This window comes from Erithacus rubecula (genome assembly GCF_903797595.1).
Source record: "Erithacus rubecula genome assembly, chromosome: 1".
Lineage (NCBI taxonomy): Eukaryota > Metazoa > Chordata > Aves > Passeriformes > Muscicapidae > Erithacus > Erithacus rubecula.
Genome location: NC_136658.1, coordinates 4,590,150 through 4,607,980, shown reverse-complemented (window position 1 = coordinate 4,607,980; position 17,831 = coordinate 4,590,150). Strand labels below are relative to the sequence as shown.

Sequence of the window (17,831 nt, the reverse complement as noted above, 5' to 3'; positions counted from 1 at the left end):
CTCCCAGGTCAATCAATCTGCTGCAGACTGGCTTGCAAAAAAGCAGCGAGGAGCCAAACATCCCTGGTGTCTGCTCAGTTATCATCTCCTGCCATCCCTCCTCCCATGTTCATTACTGTCAAATTCCCAGCAGCAAGAGGACAGATTTATAGAGGAGATTGCAGCTTCTCCCTGAGCGCCCGATCCAGAATTAGTCATCAAGGAACATGACAAGGGACAAGGCAAGGATGGAGGGGTGGGGAGCTGAATGATGAGGTGCATGAGCATGAAAGAGGTGAGAAGGTCCAAGAGTGGTGTGAAAGCTCTGCTTTCTTGTTGTGCTGTTGCCAGGCACACTCTCCAGCACTCAGACCCCAGGAATTTGCCCAATCACCCCCTCATTTGTGCTGCAGGGGAATGGTAAGTGCAGTAACACAAATAATGACATTGGCAATTTAATACACCAGCACAAATCTGCTCCAAGCCTCCCTGCCAAAAGACAGAGCATTCTGCAGACACCCAAGCCTGCCCAGATTGCAGCACAGCCCATGTCTGCTGCCCTTGTCTGAGTCCTGCAGACCACATGGACACACACTGCTTCCAGACAGCACCTGCTGTCTCAGAGCTCCATTCCTGGAGGAGGTGGGAACAGAGCCTGCCTGACAGCCCTTGGGTCTTCCCCTTGACCTGAGCCTATCTACCACCCTCCTCCCTCAGGCAGGACCAGAGCCCAAATGCTGTTTCCCTTCCATGCTGTGCAAGGAAGGGAGGAATAGGAACAGTGTGAGCACTGAGAGCTCAGCCTGAATCCAAACACTCCCAGGATTCAAAAGGAACCACTTGCTTCCCCTAGAAGGTACCTCTGCTTCCCCTAAAACTCTAAACAGCTCTAAATGCCAGGGCATCACCACACCTGTCCTCTCCAAGCACAGGACACAGCTAATCCTGATGGATTCTCTTGCATATCCACTAAGCCCCGCGTGCTGGATGCTCTTCTCCACCTGGAAAGGGGGCAAGGCAAAGGGCAAAGCAATGCCTCTGGATGGGAAAATGGTGGTGAACCCTCAGGGAAAAGGGATGATGGCCTTGGGGATGAAAGACCCAGGTTTTCAGATACCTCAGTGGAAAGGGAGCCCCAAACACAAAAGAAATCTCTACTCCTGCACTTGGAGCTCACTTCTAGCTCAGGCTGCACCACTGTGCATAGTCTCCTGACAGCTTTGGTTTCAGGGAAGCAGCTGGTGTGAACTGAGGTGGACTTTTATTATTCTTCCCCTTCTGCTGCAACATGAGCTCACCAAGAAAGAAACAACAGGCATCTTAAGAGACTGAAGGAAAAAGGAGAGCACTGCATTGTAGGAAAATGAAATAGCCACAGACTACCTAGCCAGTCATGTCCAACAGCTCCCCACACCAGCCTGGATTTCTGCCCCAGCCTACAGAAGTTAAAACTCAGCAATGGCCTTAAAGCAGTGCAGGAGTCTGTCCCTGCAAAGCACATGAGCTCTCAACCCAAGGTGTGCAGGATAGCATGACACCAAGGAGCAGGCCAGGAATGGGAGCTTTGGATCCCAGTGCTACTGCTGGTGAACTTACACAATACCTAAATTCTCTATAACCTCTCACACATACAGCCAGCACTCTTTATAGGGAATTTCCTCACATTCCAGTCTTTAGAACAGCTTCATGCCCAAAGGATCAGCAATGTCACTCTCTCAATGTCACCAAATCTGGATCAGATGCCACACAGGAGACCTGTGCTATCCCACCTGTAGACCTCAGAATTGGGTTAATGCTGCTTTCCTGTTCCCTCCTTCAGCCCCTACATGTTTAAAATACTGCTCATTTCTTCTTGGAGTAGGAAAGGACTAGATGATTCAAACTGCTGGCATTCCTTCAGCATTACCTTTGCCACAAGATTGCCATATGTGAAATGACTTTGTAGCCACATTTACACATGCAATTCAAAACCATTACTGCCACCTCTGCAACTACCACAGCAAAGATGACATGTACAAACACCACCCCACTGCAAGAGTGCCAAGGAGAGGCAGCCTGAGCACTGAAATGGCAAACCAAAACATCAGGAGAAGCTCCAGCTTACTCCTTAGGTATGTAGGATTTCACAAAGCAAAGAGGTCACCACTAATTTACCTTTCTCTCCTCAACACACTTCAAAGACTGATGTATACTGATTTCCATGTCTGCACCTGTCAAATAGAAAGGTCACTCAAACAGGGAGCAGGGATTTGACAGGGAACTAGAATCCCCACATTAACTTACAGTCTAGAAATACATGCTGGCTCCATTTGCTAAAGGATCTCCAGACAAGCCTTCTTTATGGTGTCCCTTAGTGGAGATAGGCCATCCCAAACATATGGGTCAAGGCAGACACCCATGGCTAATGGAAAAGGAAAAGCTAGGACTGAGACACCAAACAGCAAGCTGAAGTTATCTCAGATTAAGGTGATTGAGTGGAACAGAAGTAGACAGACAGTACTTTCAGCTGTTTAATTACCCCAGGGTCCTGAGTGAACCTTTCTGGAGAAGCCTTGGATATTTATCTGAAAACCAGCACCCACTTCATCAGCACAGGTTTGACTGGGAGGGCTCTAGGATGTTGATTCAGAAGTGTCTGGAGAAGGTGTCTCCCATATCCTGGATCCTCTCTGGAGAACATCCAGCCAAAGACCCAGGAATGACACAATACAACCCTCTGCCACCTGCAAAACCAGAGAGGCTCTGGTCTGACTGCCAACATTTCATTCATGGCAACATCAACCACCTGCTCCTGGAGGCTGCCTGGGACACACTAACAAAACACAGACAGGGTGCAGCCATGCTGCTGGGAGAGCTCTGAGGAGTGCCTCCTCTCTTTCATCCCTGCTTGTGAGCCACAAAACCTCAAACATTATGCAGGGCTCATTGAACTGACAGCTAAGATTTATTTTGCAGTTGTTTGCTGAGCAGCTGGGAGTCAGAGAGAGGTAAAAACCATGGAGACCCAGACAACTTGTTCTGTTAAGGCATCACTTGAGGGTTACTGCTCCAGTAAAGAACAGGCTGCCAGAGCATGGTTTAACTGAGCTGCCATCCTGAGCTGTGACACACAGGCTCTCTTCTGGAAGCTGTTAGCAAGGATTTCTCTTTCCCTTTCTGTCTCACACACAGACATGCGTGCACAGGGCTGTGAAGAAGCATGTTACACCAGGGACCACATCCATTCAACACTGTTTCCTAGGGAAGTAAGCTAAAATGATGAACATCACCAACTCGACCTTGCAAGCAGTAAAACATGTATTACAAGGCAGCATAATCAAGATAAATGGAGAAGATTAACCTGGAGATGAGGGCAAGGGAGAGAGAGGGAAGAAAAATGATAGAGAGCTCATGAGGTGGCTGGAGCTCACAGCATCCCCTGAGTTGTCTGAAGACAGGGTTGGGGAAGGTGGAGGGAGTATGAAGAGGGATACTGATGGGAAAACCACAAAGCCCAACAGGAGAGACCCCAGGAAGGAGTCCTTCTGCACAGGAACACAAAAGGAGGACTAACATGCAGCAAGGACCTTAGCCAATAGTCCTGAAGGTGTTAAAAGCCTCACTCCAAACACCAACTCCATCCCTAAGGCCAAGACAGCAATACACCATTCAGCTCAGCCACAGCCCACAGCTACTGTGGCCATGTATTTTGGCACTTTTCATGCACAACAGGGACACAACCAAATTATCAGTGACAAGGCCTACAGAAGGCCTTTCACTTTCTCCAGTGGCTGTACAGGGACAGCATCTTGTAGGTTTTCTGACTGCCCCTGCCATGCCAGGTGCCTGTTGCACACTTTGTGTGGGCACCCATGGCCATGGAGACTTTCAGCCAAAAGGGCTCAATTTCTGGTGAAGGTGAAAATCAGGCCCTTTGATTACCATCTGTTTTTGAAGGTCCTCCAGCAGAATGAGAGATTCACCCAGTTATTAGAGCAGAGCTGCAGCACCCCACCTATGATGCACATGCAGCTTGTGTGGGAACACACCTCTCTCTTTGATCCTTTTTAGTCTGCCCTGGTGAATGGAGGTAATAATCTGAAAACCACCTCTGTCTCACAGGAACACTCCAGAGACTGGGCTGAGGTCAGGCACCTCACTTCCCAGAAGAAAACCCCAGGAATAGCATACAAAAGGCAAAGAGGGGACCCACTTCCCCAGAGGTGGATAAAGGAGCTCCAACACCATCAGAGTAGAAGAGCTGAGCCAGCTACAATAGAAACATCAGTCACTGACAGAAGAGCAGTCCTAACTCAGGGGAGACCTCTGCAGCACCAGCACACACCCCTAAGAGAAATTTTTATCTTCTCTTTGCCAGGGTTTGGGATTAAATGCTCAAGAGATGATAGTTCTTGTTGGGACTCAGATGTTTATTAATTCCTATCTATATTACAGTAAGTTCTACAGCACTTCTAGCTAACAAGCTAAAAATTGAGACTTATCTCTCTCTCTACAAGGCCTTTAAAGACCAAACTGTCCAATTAAGAACAGACACTAAAATTGTTTTTACTTTTAACCCAATAATTAATCACCTGTGGCCCACAATGCAGATTTTTCTATCTAATTAAACAAGATCATCTAGACCCATGAAGAAGAAGGTGAAGGTGGAAAGACAAAAACTTCACCCTAAAACCTCTATCTTGCTTTATATATATTACTATATTCTCAAACCTTAAATTCTAAGTTTTCCACCATGTGATATTACACACTTCTACTCAAACTACACACCTGGGGTCCTAGTTCTATCATTCAATTTTGGAAGCCTTCTCCAAGGCTGCAACAGAGGTATCTGCACCACTTAATTAGTGATTTGTCTTCATTTTTTCCTGTCTTCACTCAGTCAGGATTAAAAAACATGAAGGAGAAGATTTTTCTCATGTTTGGTCTTGGCTGTCTATTAAATCTTATCTAAAGTACAGAGAGTTCTAGCTACCAGCTAAAAGTGAGCAAAATGGAGGTGAATTTAGTTAGTTACAATGTCTTTTAACGCTGAACAGTCCAATAGAGAATTAATACCTATATCATTTATACTTTTGACCCAATAACCAAACTCCTGTACCCACAGTGCAGCACTATCCAACCAAAAACTACTACCTGAAACCATGAAGAAGAAAGAAGAAAGACAATGCTCAAGAACTTCTATCTTGTCCCATACCTATTCTAATAATCCCAATTTTAAAACCCTTCACTGTGTGAAATCACACACTCCTAACTACACAGCCGTGATTTTAACTCCATTGCTAAATACTGTAACTTCTTCCTATGTATCTATAAGAAGGAGCTAGGCTTAGCATAAGATAAACAGAAGTTTAAAAGAGGCTCCTTGCCTTTCTTAAAGATTGTAGTTTATTTCATGGTGGTCCCAGGGCCAAAGAGAGAGTGGATCTCAGATCTTGGCTTTTTCTAGGAAAGGGTCAGGGAGGGGATATTTGGCTCTCTGCCAATAGGATAGGGACAGGAGGGAAGAGTTAAGACTTTCCTTATACCTCTGGTATTGGATTACAACACTCCATCACTCAAATTTGGAAGCCTTCTCCAAAACCTCAAGTGAAAAGAGGTGCTCTCCTGGGGGTCAGTGCCTGACAGCCCAGAAAGCTCAAAAACCCCCAGATTTCTGGGATCCAACGCACAGCCTCAGGTCATAAGCTGTGTTTCCTTGCGGGTCAATCAATGCCTGTCAGCACAGAAAACCTACAACTCTCCATTTCCAGGCTTTCAGCACAGCCCCGCGCGCTGCGCTGGCGCTCACCTGGCCGCAGCACCCTGATCTCCAGCAGGTTGGAGGTCCTGTCCGCCAGCCGGGTCCAGCTGCTGTTGTAGTTCTTCCTCCAGAGCTCGGCCACGCACTGGTACTTGCCGGCCTCGGTGTCGCTGGCGCGGCTGATGCTGAGGCGCACGTTGTTGCTGGACTCGGCCTTCTCGATGGCGGTGCGCGTGCGGAAGGCCGCGGCCCTGTCGCCCCACTGCACGCCGCCGTCCCGCGTGAAGGTCACCAGGTCGTGGAACTCGCTGCTGCCGGCCGGCTGGAAGCGCCACGTCACCGACACCGGCACCCAGGACGGGTAGTGCGGCTTGATGATGCACTGCAGGTCGAAGGACTCGTTGTAGGTGACGCCCGGCGTGCGGGAGATGGCGGTGACGGCGAAGCCGGCCTCTGTGGGGAGAGGAGAGCGCCGTGAGAGCCTGCCCCAGGAGCGGACATCTCAGCCTCTGAGCTGCGCCAGCTTCTCATCTGCCACAGCCAGGCGAGGTGAAAAGCGGAGCAAAAACACACACACAAGTGACTGCCAAAGCAGCAGTGATGCCTGAGTGAGCACGGGCTGCAGCCAGAGCAGGACTGCCCTTGATTTCTGCCCAGGAGTGAGATCCCCTGAGACACTTGGATGGAAACGCAGCTACTCAGCCTCCTGCGATCCACATCCACCTCCCACCCTGTCCCCCAACCCAGGTATGCCAGGAACAATGAGGAAAGCAAGAAGCAGCAGCCTTCAAAACATGCATTGTAGAGGTGGCAATGGTTACAAAACCCCAGGATGGAGGCAAACTGGAAGAGAAGCTGGTTGCTCCTGCTCTTCACACAGCACAGCTTTTGCTCTCTTCCAGATCACAACTCCAGCACAGCTTTATGCAGTTATTCTCCATGTCTGCCACTCTGCAAGCTGGTCAATACGCTTTGACTTGTCTACCCCCAGCACTCTGTTTGTTTAGAGGAGTTGATATCAGCAGTCTATTAGTAAGTAAAAGGTAAAATACTACAGTTAGTCAACTGTAAGCCAGTCAGGCTTACATATTCAGAGTATTGCCATTGCTCATTTGCTCCAAGCTGCAGAGATAAATATTTTCTTCTCTCTCAATCACTTCAGTGTGGCCAGCAGATTTAGCAATGTCCCCATGAAGCACTCCTCTCCTCAGAGGCTCCATGGGGGTCCCACATGCCTGACAGTTCTCCCTCTCCCTGTAGTGCTGACCACCCCAGCTCTCAGCAGAGCTGCCACTGCTTGAGGAGATCCCAAACAGTGCAAAAAAGAACATCTTCTGGATCAGCATGGAGCTTCAGCTTGCTACTGGCTCACAAAGATGAGCCAGGAGCTTTCTGCTGCTGCAGGCAGACCAGGCACAGCATGGAGCCCACCAAATCTGCACAGCTCCAGCAAGTGCCTCTGCAACCCCACGGCGTCACCGTGCCAGCGCTCCAGGATGTGCAATTACTGAGAAAACAGGTCAATCTTCAGGATTAAAGCTTCTCACAGCATGTTCAGTGATTACCCAGGAGGGCACTGTGAGACCCAGGCTGCCTCCCCTGCAGAGATGCTGCATCTCAGCCCCATGTAAGCCCTCACCTTCAGACCCTGCACAGCTCTCCTGCCTCAGTAAATGTGTTACCAGATCCAGCCCAGAGAAGGCCCTAGAAAGCCAACTTAATTTCACCAAGACCAGCTGACTCCATCAAGTTTACTCTCCAGTTGGCCTGGGCAAGGAAGCTTCATGAAGTCATGCAGAAGCCAGGCGTGTTTCTCTGTCAACATGGTCATGGCAGTCAGGTTAACAAACAAAAGCCCTTCTTCCCTTGGGACTTGGTACAAAAAGTATATAAGTGGACTGTTTTTTTGTAAAAGCTCCCTACAAAAATACAGCACTCCCTCAGCTCCTCCTTCTGTGGCCAGACAGGGACTTAAGCCCGTGCCATGCAGAGCCTCAGAAGTTCAGGAACATCTGGTCTCTTCTGGCAGCACATCTCTCTCTTCTGGCTGCTGCTTCTGAACCACCCTGTGGTTAGATTTATGGGTTTGAACATCAGAAGCTGAAGAGTTTCTTACCCTGACAGGCTGGCAAATGATGAGACCTTCACTTGGAATATGAGTGTCACTAAATTTACTGCATTTTTAAAAAAACATCAGTTTCTGAAGCCATAAACCTTTCTTGCCTTTTCTTAGCACCTGAATTCTATTTCAAAAACATTAAGCTCAACAAAAAAATACCAGATTCAGCAGCAAAACAATACTCAATAGTTTCTCTACTATATTTTTATGAGGTACTTCAGCTCTGCTAGTTAGAGACCTAGGAATTTCTTAGGATTAGACAAAACATGCTCAACAGCTGGTGACTGAGGAGCAGAGGAGGTGGGACAACCTTTCCACCATATCTTCTGGAACTGCTGTGCACTTCTGAGCATATTAAATTTTTACAGGAATAGAAGTGACACATTTTAAAATCTCAGTGCTTAATCTCAAGACTTTTAAAAGTGGCAGAGTAAAGGCAAGGGCTGGCACTTGGGACTTGTAGCAGGCCAAATGCTGCTGACCTCATGAGGAAGACACTATTGAAACTAAATGAGAATCTTCCTTTAGTTCTTCACAAAAGAACATCCCTACCTGCTTTTGGAAGCTATACAGAGAAGATTTCTAACTCCAGACAAAACAGCCTCTGAAAGGAGGTCAAGAGTAAAGGAGAGTAAAGGAGGAAAAAAGCAAGATTTTCATCAGAATACATGAATTTGAAGTCTGGTCTCGCACGTCTTGTCAAAAGCTTAAGATTAATATTTCAGAGTATCAATAAAAGCCATACAATCCCCATTCTCCTGCCAAAATTCCTATCTCAGTCTTTCAATAGAGCTCACTGATTGTCTTAGCCTTGGCATTCTGAAAATCAGTGGCCTTCTGCAGATCACTTTTGGAACCAGCCCAAGAGGAGCAAAGTAACTCACAATCCATGCAAAACGCCAAACTCCTGACCTGCCCTCTCCTAAACTGATTTGGTTTCACTGTCTTTGAATAGAGGAGCAGAGTAGCAGCAGCAATGATCCCAGGTACTGGTTTACTTTGGTCATGGACAACATTGTGGTTCTGGGCCAGCAGCTCAGTGCCTCCCTGCAGAGGCAGTGGGAACCATTCCTGATTCATGTTTTCTGTCAGAGATGCCCACCATTCCTGCTTTTTGGGATAACAGATGCCCAGCGTTTTGCACTCCTGATCTGGTGTGGGCAGAGGTAATGTTTACCCAGGGCAGGCAAGGAGGTGTTGATGTCCGTGGGCTGTCCATAGACTGCACTGATCAAAACCCAGCTCCAGTACTGGCAGGACACATCATGGGACTGGCAGCCTCTCTCCTCTGAAGGACACTGGAAGCCCTATCCCTCTCTCTCCTGCCACAGCCACCCTTCAGACAAAACAGCTGTGTTGGGTTGATGTGGCCAGAAATGTGTATTCTATCACCATCTATCACCGTGTTGAAGCCGGGTGGGGCAGTGATTCCTTATCTCCGTGGCACATACCATCTGCTAATGGGCCATCTTTAAGACAAGATGAAGCAATCATCTTTATCTTTTCCACAACCCATCCTCCCTCCAGGAAGGTATCATCTGCTGCTGGGCCATTGAGTCCCAGTGGATGACTGATGAAATTACATCATCCCATGGGGAGATGCTCCAGCCAGGGGGAGCAGCCAAGCCTTTCCTACTTAGATAAAAAACTGGGATTTTGGACAGCAAGTTATCTGTCTTTCCACTGGATTCCAGAGGAACACCAGACCTTTCCACATCATCTCTGGACCTTCAGAGGAAAAATACACCTTCCTACAGAAGCACTGTAGGAAGCTGAACCACATCTGCCACTGCAGGAGGATGCAGCCACCATTTAATGGGACTGCTGCCAACACACCTGACGGGGTGTCAGGTTGTATTCTGACTCTGTCAGGGTTGGGATTGTTCTTTATAATACTATATTTCTATTTTAATTTTCTTAGTAAAGAACTGTTATTCCTAATTCCCCTATCTTTGCCTGAGAGCCCCTTAATTTCAAAATTATAATAATAATTTGGAGGAAGGGGGGTTTACATTCTCCATTTCAAAGAGAAGCTTCTGCCCTTATTGGCAGACACCTGTCCTTCAAACCAGAACAACACATGCAGGTGTTTTGCACCAACCTACGAGGAGCCGTGTGCAGGCTGCCGGGTGCCTCCATTCTGCCGGCAGCAAAGGCAGGATTGCTGGGAGCAGCCTCAGTGACTTGCAGGTGACATCCTGGGGGACGGCCAGGCACAGGGGGGCCCCCCACGCCTCAAGTACTCACCCAGAGCAGTGATGGACACCAGGGTGCTGGCGTGCCGCTCCCCAACCATCTGCCACTCCCCATCCTGTGTGCGCGTCCACTCGGCCACGCGGCACTCATAGTGGCCCTCGTCGGCCTTGACGCTGTTGAAGATCTCCAGGGTGAAGGAGCCGGGCCGCACCTGCTCCACCTGGATGCCCCCGTAGCTGCTGCGCTCGGCGTAGGCGGGCCCGGGGTGCAGCGTGCCCTCCCGGTCCAGACGCACGATCTCGCTGCGCCGGTTCAGCCTGTCCAGCAGCTGCCAGCTGACCGACAGGCGGCTCTGCGGCCCCGCGCCCGAGCGCACGCTGCAGCCAAAGCGCAGGCTCTCTCCCTCCAACACAGTGCTGGCGTTGGTGACTATCTCCAAGGAGATGCTGGTCTCTAAGGAGAGAAACGCAGACACACAGGGGAGATGATACACACTCGCCACTGCTCGGGCTGCAAGAAGGACGCTGCCGGCCAGAGACGCTTCCCACCAGGTGCAGGGAACTGCCCACGCATTTGGGTCCAGGCACATCTTAACCTCATGCGTGACCACATCCAAAAAGAGCTGGTGGGCAGCGAGCTGCTCCTGGTGACTTGCACGCTCAAGGCAGGTGTAGGCCACAGCTGGGAGAAATCTCTGCCTGCGGCTCAGGAGACATTGCCGTGTCTTCTGGTCACAGGTCCGGGATGGGATCTCAGCAAAACTTGAGGGAATTTCTGTTGCTATAACATGCACTGCGTGCAACTGGCTCTGCCAAAAAAAAAAAAGCTTCCAGCGCCCTGTGGCTTTTTCAGTGCACGCCATCCTGGTCACCATCTTGCCACATCCATTCCTACCAACACCTTTTGGGAGAAGCTCTCCCAAAATCCCACTGCTAGTGACACTATAGGTAGCTATCACTGTTTGATAACGTTCAAAAAAAAATCTGGCATCTTGAGCTTCCCAGAAGTGTAAGGCTTTGTGGCTGGTTTTTCAGAGTGCTGGTTACTCCTGCTGCCATCCAAGAGTTATGGACACTTAGCACCCTTAAAAAAAAAATCATCACATTTGTTCCCACAGCTGGTGATGTATAGCATGTAAGAATCAAATCTGTCTGAAAGGTGGCTGGGTCTAGAAACAATACATTTTAGACATTTGTCCAATGCAAGATTTCGAGCTACAGTGATTTTCAAAGCCAAACAAATGAGACCAAATATCGGTAGGAGAGAAAAGAAATAGAATTTCTTTTGGAGAAATGAGGAGGGAAAAAAAAGCTAGAGGAAAGGGTTGCATTTCCCTACAAATCTAGGAGATGAGAGGCCAATACAGCACAAAATCCTCTTACAGCTACTCTCTGCTTGGTCCAAGCTCACTGCCATAGTAGCCTGGACAACCCACGCATGGTTCACCATGCCATGGCCACCAGAGTTTCAGAGAGCAAATCAAGGAATGAGTCAGTGGAATCTCTCCTCTCAACCTCTTATTTCGGTATTTACCATGTTTATCTGACAAATATAAAAGACATTCAAGGCAAGTCTCCAGTTGTTTTCAGCAGAGCTGGCTGACACACAGTGACCAGAATGGAGCTCCATGCTGAAGAGCACTGGGGCTCAAGGAGCACACCTGGTTTCTTCCAGTACAGCTGTCTTGCAAGACAGCTGAATCACCATCACATACCAGCCTGCAGGAACCTAGCAGCTCCTAGGATAAACCAAGGCCAAGCTGGTCTCCCCACTGTGCCTGCTGAGTACTTCACAGATAAAGGCCAGGAGAGAGATGTGAGGAGCAAGTCAGAGGCTGTCACACATACCTTCAGCTCAAGAACAGAACTGCAGCTTGGTGTCATTGCCAAGGTGGGGCCATGACTCTCCACCTATGATTTTGACACACGTCCCTCCTTTTCACCCCCTTCCCAACAACAGAAACACATCTTGCCACGAACAACACGCGAACTCTTACCCTCCCTCACCTGCACCGCTGCGGTCTGGGCACATCACATCTTTCCCAGCTACCTGCCCAGCACAGCCATGCCCCCAGGAGGGATGGGCACACCTCTACTTACTGAGTGGCATGACAGTGATGGGGATGTTCTTTGGCCGCTTGCTCTCCTTGTCGATGAAGTCTCCCGTGACGGTTTTCTCGCGCTCGGTCACCCGGCAGTTGTACTTGCCACTGTCCTCCAGGCGCAGCCGGTAGATCTTCAGCACAAAAACGTTGTCGCTTTCCTTGGCCACCTTGAGCTGGCCCAGGGCCTCGCGCTGGGCGAACTCGTTGTTGAGCACGGGCACGGCGTTGGGGCCCAGGCTGGCGATGAGGGAGCTGTTGAAGGCCCAGGAGATGGAGAAGTAGCGGTCGGGGACGTTCTGCGCCTCCAGGATGCAGCGGAACTCCGCCGGCTCGCCCACGATGTACATGCGCTTTTCGGTCTCCAGCCGGACGCTGAACTCCTTGTCTGGGGAGAGATTTGTGTCAGGATGGCAAAGCCCAGCAGGACAGCCAGCACACACCTCATGAGAGCTGTTCACAACATCCCTCAGACAAGCACATCAGAGGTAAAAAGGTTAGGGATTGCTTTTGTTGTGGGAATTCTGTTGTGGGCTGCCAGAGAGGCACCTTCCTGCCCATCAAGCAAAGAGCAAGCAAAGACTTCCTCAGTCACATCCCTTTCCTGGAGGCAGCAGCTCTGGTGTGACACCAGCATCTAGTACCACTGTGGAATATGACCTAGAGCCTAGTCCTACTCACATCCTGCTCAGCTACAGTCAAGAGGCAGAATCCTCTGCTATCCTTGGGGTATCAGAGAGGAACAAAGAGCTCAGCTGGGCCTTTAGATCCTTAGCAGGAACCTGTGCTGGGGGCTAGGAGAAGAACTTTGACTTGGAAATGGACCTTGTGCAATACAAAAGCGCTTTGCTCTGATTTTTAGTTTTATTCCCTGCTGTATCACTCCTATCTCCTAACTTACCAAAATCCTCACTGTCTGTGCTAGGCTTAAGATGTTTTAGCTTCTGTGCCAGCCCTAGATCCCTCCCCATGCCAGGAGACACGGCCTGACACCCAAGCCTCCTTGCTGCCCTTGGCTTGACCGCAGCAAGCAGTGCCTGGGCTCTCCTTTGCCCTGTTTCACCCTGCCAGCAGCCCCCAGGTGGAGCACACGACAAACCCCAGCCACCTACCAAAGCAGAGCCCCATTTCCCATCTCCTCCCAGTGCCCAGCCAAGGGAGAAAAGGCAGAGGAGACACTGACCAGTGGCTTGCACGTTGACGACGGCGCCCTGCGAGCGCTTGCGGGTCATGGCATACCAAGAATCGTCGGGGTCCTGGATCCACTCGGCTGCCTCGCAGTAGAACTCGCCCTGGTCTGAGGGGTGGAGGTTGTAGATGGTGAGCTTGGAGGTGGTCTCCCCCACTTTGTCCAGGCGCACGTCCCCCGTGGCGTGTCGCTGGGCGTAGGCGCTGCCGGGCCGCAGCACGAAGTCGCGGCTGAGCGCGATGATCTCGACGGGCGCCTCGCTGCCCCGCTGCCGGAACCAGGCGATGGAGACGTGGCTGTGCTGGGCTGTGCTCTTGGACACCTCGCACTTCAGCTCCAGAGAGTCGTGCTCCACCTTGTTGAGCGTCTGCGGGATGGCTGTGACCCGCAGCGAGTCCGGGATCACTGCAGCAAGAGGGCACAAGCAGCCAGAGTTAGCAATGCCAGCTGCTGAGCGAAAAGGCCAACACCTTAAAGAGAGCTGGGGAAGAAGTTTCTTTTTACAGTTGTAATTAAACATTAAGTATTAGCAAAGCTGTGTTCACTCACATTTAGGCCCTAAGAAGAAGAGAATCGTCCCCAAAGCCCTTGGCTGGGAAAGACCATGACCAGCACAAACTAAGTGTGATGTTTAAATTCCTGCTCAGTGCGCTCCAGCAACTGAACAAGGTTTTCCACCACGCTGCAGAGCAGTACAGCTGAATGCAGCCATTCCCCATCAAGGCATTTTGTCATGAGGAGCCTCTCCTCCATCATGTGTCCCACAGCATGTTCTGTGATCACCCTTTTGCCCACATCCTCCAGCTCTGTCATGGACTTCACCCCTCCTCAGTCATTGATGGGGCCAAGCCAAATGCATTCAGTGCCTTTAATCTTCCCTCACAAAGTCAGGAGATCCAACTCCCTCCCCCTTTGTTTTTATAATTTCATCTTTTAATGACCCCCTCAGGCCAAAGGAAGAGGTTTCTGCATTCAAAGGGAACTGGCTCCTCTAAGGGCAGCAATACAATTCCATCCTGACCAGTGCTCACTCCCAGGACACAACCACATCAAGGCACTTGACAGCAAAACTGCTGGCTACATTTCCAGCTGATAAACCAGAGGAAAGTACAGCTGCTAAAATCAGGATGAAAAGAAAAACTGCAGCCCCCCAACCTTGCCTGGATTTAGCAAGAGGTTCTACCACCAGAAGGTAAGACTTTTTTAATAGAGAAGCCTTTCTAGATTGCTGTCTCATGAAACACCATGTGGAAAAAAGAATGTAAACCTTCTCCCCAGCTCTGCAGACAAGGCAGTGTTAGCAAGCCTGTTAATGCCCACGGTTTTGCCACATACCAGTGGAATATAATTAACATATCTCAGTTTGGTTTCATTGATAGCACTGGATGGTTTGACAAAATTAGCTGAGCTGCCAGAAGCTGCATCTGTTTCATTCAGGCACTGCTACAGAGAGCAATGAGCTGCAGTGAAGACAACCATTGGGATTATTTACGGCAGAAAAGTCAAAATTGGAAGAGGGCAAAGAAAAAAAGGAACAAGTTGGGAGTAAATGAGAGAGAAATCTTCCCACATCCAGTCTGGATGGGAGCATTTTCTTTTACTACATGTTCATCACCCAGGTTACTGCCTGACAGACAAAGTACCTTGTAAGGCTGCTTACACTGCAGGTCATTGTCTCTGTGACCACCACATCTTCTCCTCCCTCCCTTCCCCTCATCTCTCTCACTGGAACCTCCATCCCCTGCTTGCTGGCAGTGGTTTCTGGCCAGGATCCTTCTTACTTCACCCTTTCCCCTGACTCCCATACAGTGGTGACAGCAACAACTAACCTTGCCAGCTCACGCTGCCTGCACAACAAGCTTTAAACTTCTCATTTCAAACCTTACTGAGTAATTTTCACAGATGCATGGATCCTTTCTCTTCACCCTCAGGCCATGGGCTCTTACAACTTCCCTTATGTCATTTAAATAAATTAAGCCTCATCATCATCTCGCTGGAGTGACTCTCCCACGGAGATGCTTTGAATGCAGAGCCTCTGTGCCACAGCTTCTGGGGTGAAAGCAGGAACCTGTGAAGGAAATGTGCCTGTCCTCTCTCCCCCAGTCTGAGAGCTCTGAGTACCCCACCAGTTCCCTGTGTGCCCCCCAGCCCTGCTCAGCAGCACAGCTGCTCTCTGGGTAAGCACAGGGAGCTGCTCACCCCAGGAGCCTGTCTGGCTTTGCAGGACAAGCCAGGTCATGCTCCAAGAGGGGACAGGCACTTGGCTTGCCAGACATGGAGCTGCCCACTTCCCTGGGAGTAATGCTGGCAAGCCTGTCTGAAGGCTGGGTCTCAGGCAAGCACTTGCCACACCATTCCCTGAGCCTAGCACAGACATCATTTTGCCAGCTGGAACCATGACTTTGTATTTCTAGGTCATAACCCAGCTGGAGGGTTAGCATCCCTTATCCCACATAGGCAGGCTTTTGCAAAGTGCACTCCTGGAAAAAAAATTAGGAGGTGTCAGCATGTGGTTAACACTGTAATTTAACTGTGGTAACACCTGACACACTGTGCTGCATTCCTCCTGCTATTTTACTTAAAAAAGCTAGCCAAGATCCTCCTGGTTAGAGAAACTGGTAAGACTTTTTGGGTTGCACACAGCTTTCAGGTTGTTGTCTTACATCAGCGTGGCAGGGACACACATCCAGTCAGTGCCACCTTCCTAAGTAGAAGGACTTGTTTGATAAATGAAAGCCCATTTTTTCAAGGATCAGATGATCAGGGAGGAACAAGTCAGAGCCCTGAGGTGGTTGGGACAATGATGCACAAACAGCTGTTTTATTTACACTGCAAGATGTGCCTCAAGTACTGTGTTCAGTGAGGGGGGAAGTTGGTAGAAGAGAAAATGCTATTCCCAAGGCACAGACCCCACTGGGCTGCACCAGTGAGGGGTGACTGAGAGGGAACCTCATCAATGTATGCTAATGTCTGAAGGGCAGGCATCAAGAGGGTGCAGCCAGGTGGTGCTGAACAGTAGGAGGAGACAAACATGAGGAAAATCTTATTTTCTGTGAGGATGACTAGAACACTGAAACAGGCTGCCCAGAGAGGCTGTGGAGGCTCCTTCTCTGGAGATACTCCAAAGCCTTCTGGACACAATCCTGAGTAATGTGCTTTGGGAGACCCTGCTCAAACAAAGAGACTGGACTAGATAACCTTCAGTGGTCCCTTTCAATCTCACCCATTCTGTGACTATAATGAAAGCTACAGGCATGGCTTAGCCCAACAGGCTGCAGCAGATTAGGGCTGGAAGTCAGAGAGAAAAAATGAAGCAGAGAAGCAGTGAAGGTGCTCACCAGGGCAGGACAGAGCATGCAGGACGTGCATTCTCATGAGTTCCTCCCAAGCCAGTCACCCTGCTCAGGCTTCAGACACCAGTTTGCACATCAGGACACGAGTGAGTCTGTGCACAGTGCTCACCTGGGAGCCCTGGCTTTGCTGCCAGCCACCCACACTCATCCTGCAGCCACCTGCCACAGACAGCACCAGGGCTTCTGGGGACACTCTGCAAGCTGAGCTCCACTTGAAAGCAAGGACAAGCTTAGATGAGAGTCACCTCTGTGTATGAAAGAGCAGAGCCACACCTGAATCACAGCCAAGTGGGATGCTACAAGAAACATCCTTTTGCTCTTTCTTTCTTTCTCACTCAGCTCCTGCCTGTTCCTCCTCTCTTCTCAATGTGCCATCCAGGCAGCCTTCTCTGCACTTTCCCCAGCATCCAGCCTTGTTTCTTCTTTGTCCCCAAACACAAGCTCATCCCTGCAGCTGTCATGACTCTCTGCAAGTGTCAGTAAAACTCCCTTCTTTCCAGCATCGAGGTTAGGTTTGGCAGCAAGCAGCTGGAGAAGGAGAGGAATGACTGAAAAGCAATTCCTGGGAGCAAATCTACTGTGCTATCATGTCCAAGCCAGTCACAGCTGACAGCTTTGAGCTTAAAAGCAAGAAATACAGCATTTCCTACGAGTACCCAAGCCACAGGTCACCACACAGGGCACTGGATGGGCTGCTGAGCACAAGGTGCTCACAACCACCACCAAGTTTTGAAAGCTCCTGAAATATTAAATATAAATATTTCCACTAGAGGGTGTCAGGGACCCAGCCAGGGAGAGTCACAGGGCCCAGCTGCCAGGACCAAGAGGAGGAGGAACTCAGAGGTGCTCCCCAATGGCCAGGGCAGCCCTCCTCAGGAAGCCTGCACACCCAGCTCCAGACAAACCCTCCTCAAATGCACACACCACAATAACACATAGTCAACGAGAACTCAGTGAGCTAATTATGTCTGATTTCAGGACAAGGAACTGGCTTACAGTCTCCTGGAAAACAGGAAGGGAGCAGAGGCTGGAGTTCCCAGGTGTGCACACCTCAACACACTTTTCTCCAAGCCCCAGGACAGGCTCCAGGCTTCCAGCAGCTCCCAGCACCATGCTGAACTCTGCCCACGCACACAAGGATGATCCAGGTGTCT

General features: G+C 49.8%; 1 protein-coding gene across 3 annotated transcripts in view; it reads right to left on the bottom strand.

Moving 5' to 3' along the window:
- Positions 1 to 17,831, bottom strand: part of IGSF3 (immunoglobulin superfamily member 3) — a 202,426-nt gene that overhangs the window by 19,647 nt on the left and 164,948 nt on the right. For 2 of the 3 annotated variants that reach the window (XM_079308509.1, XM_079308510.1), the window contains exons 3-6: positions 13,319 to 13,729; positions 12,134 to 12,523; positions 10,086 to 10,487; positions 5,768 to 6,172 (exon numbers count right to left, since the gene is read on the bottom strand). In XM_079308509.1, coding sequence (XP_079164635.1) covers positions 5,768 to 6,172; positions 10,086 to 10,487; positions 12,134 to 12,523; positions 13,319 to 13,729 — 1,608 coding nt within the window. The remainder of the gene's footprint in view (positions 1 to 5,767; positions 6,173 to 10,085; positions 10,488 to 12,133; positions 12,524 to 13,318; positions 13,730 to 17,831) is intronic. The other variant, XM_079308511.1, reaches the window with a different exon arrangement.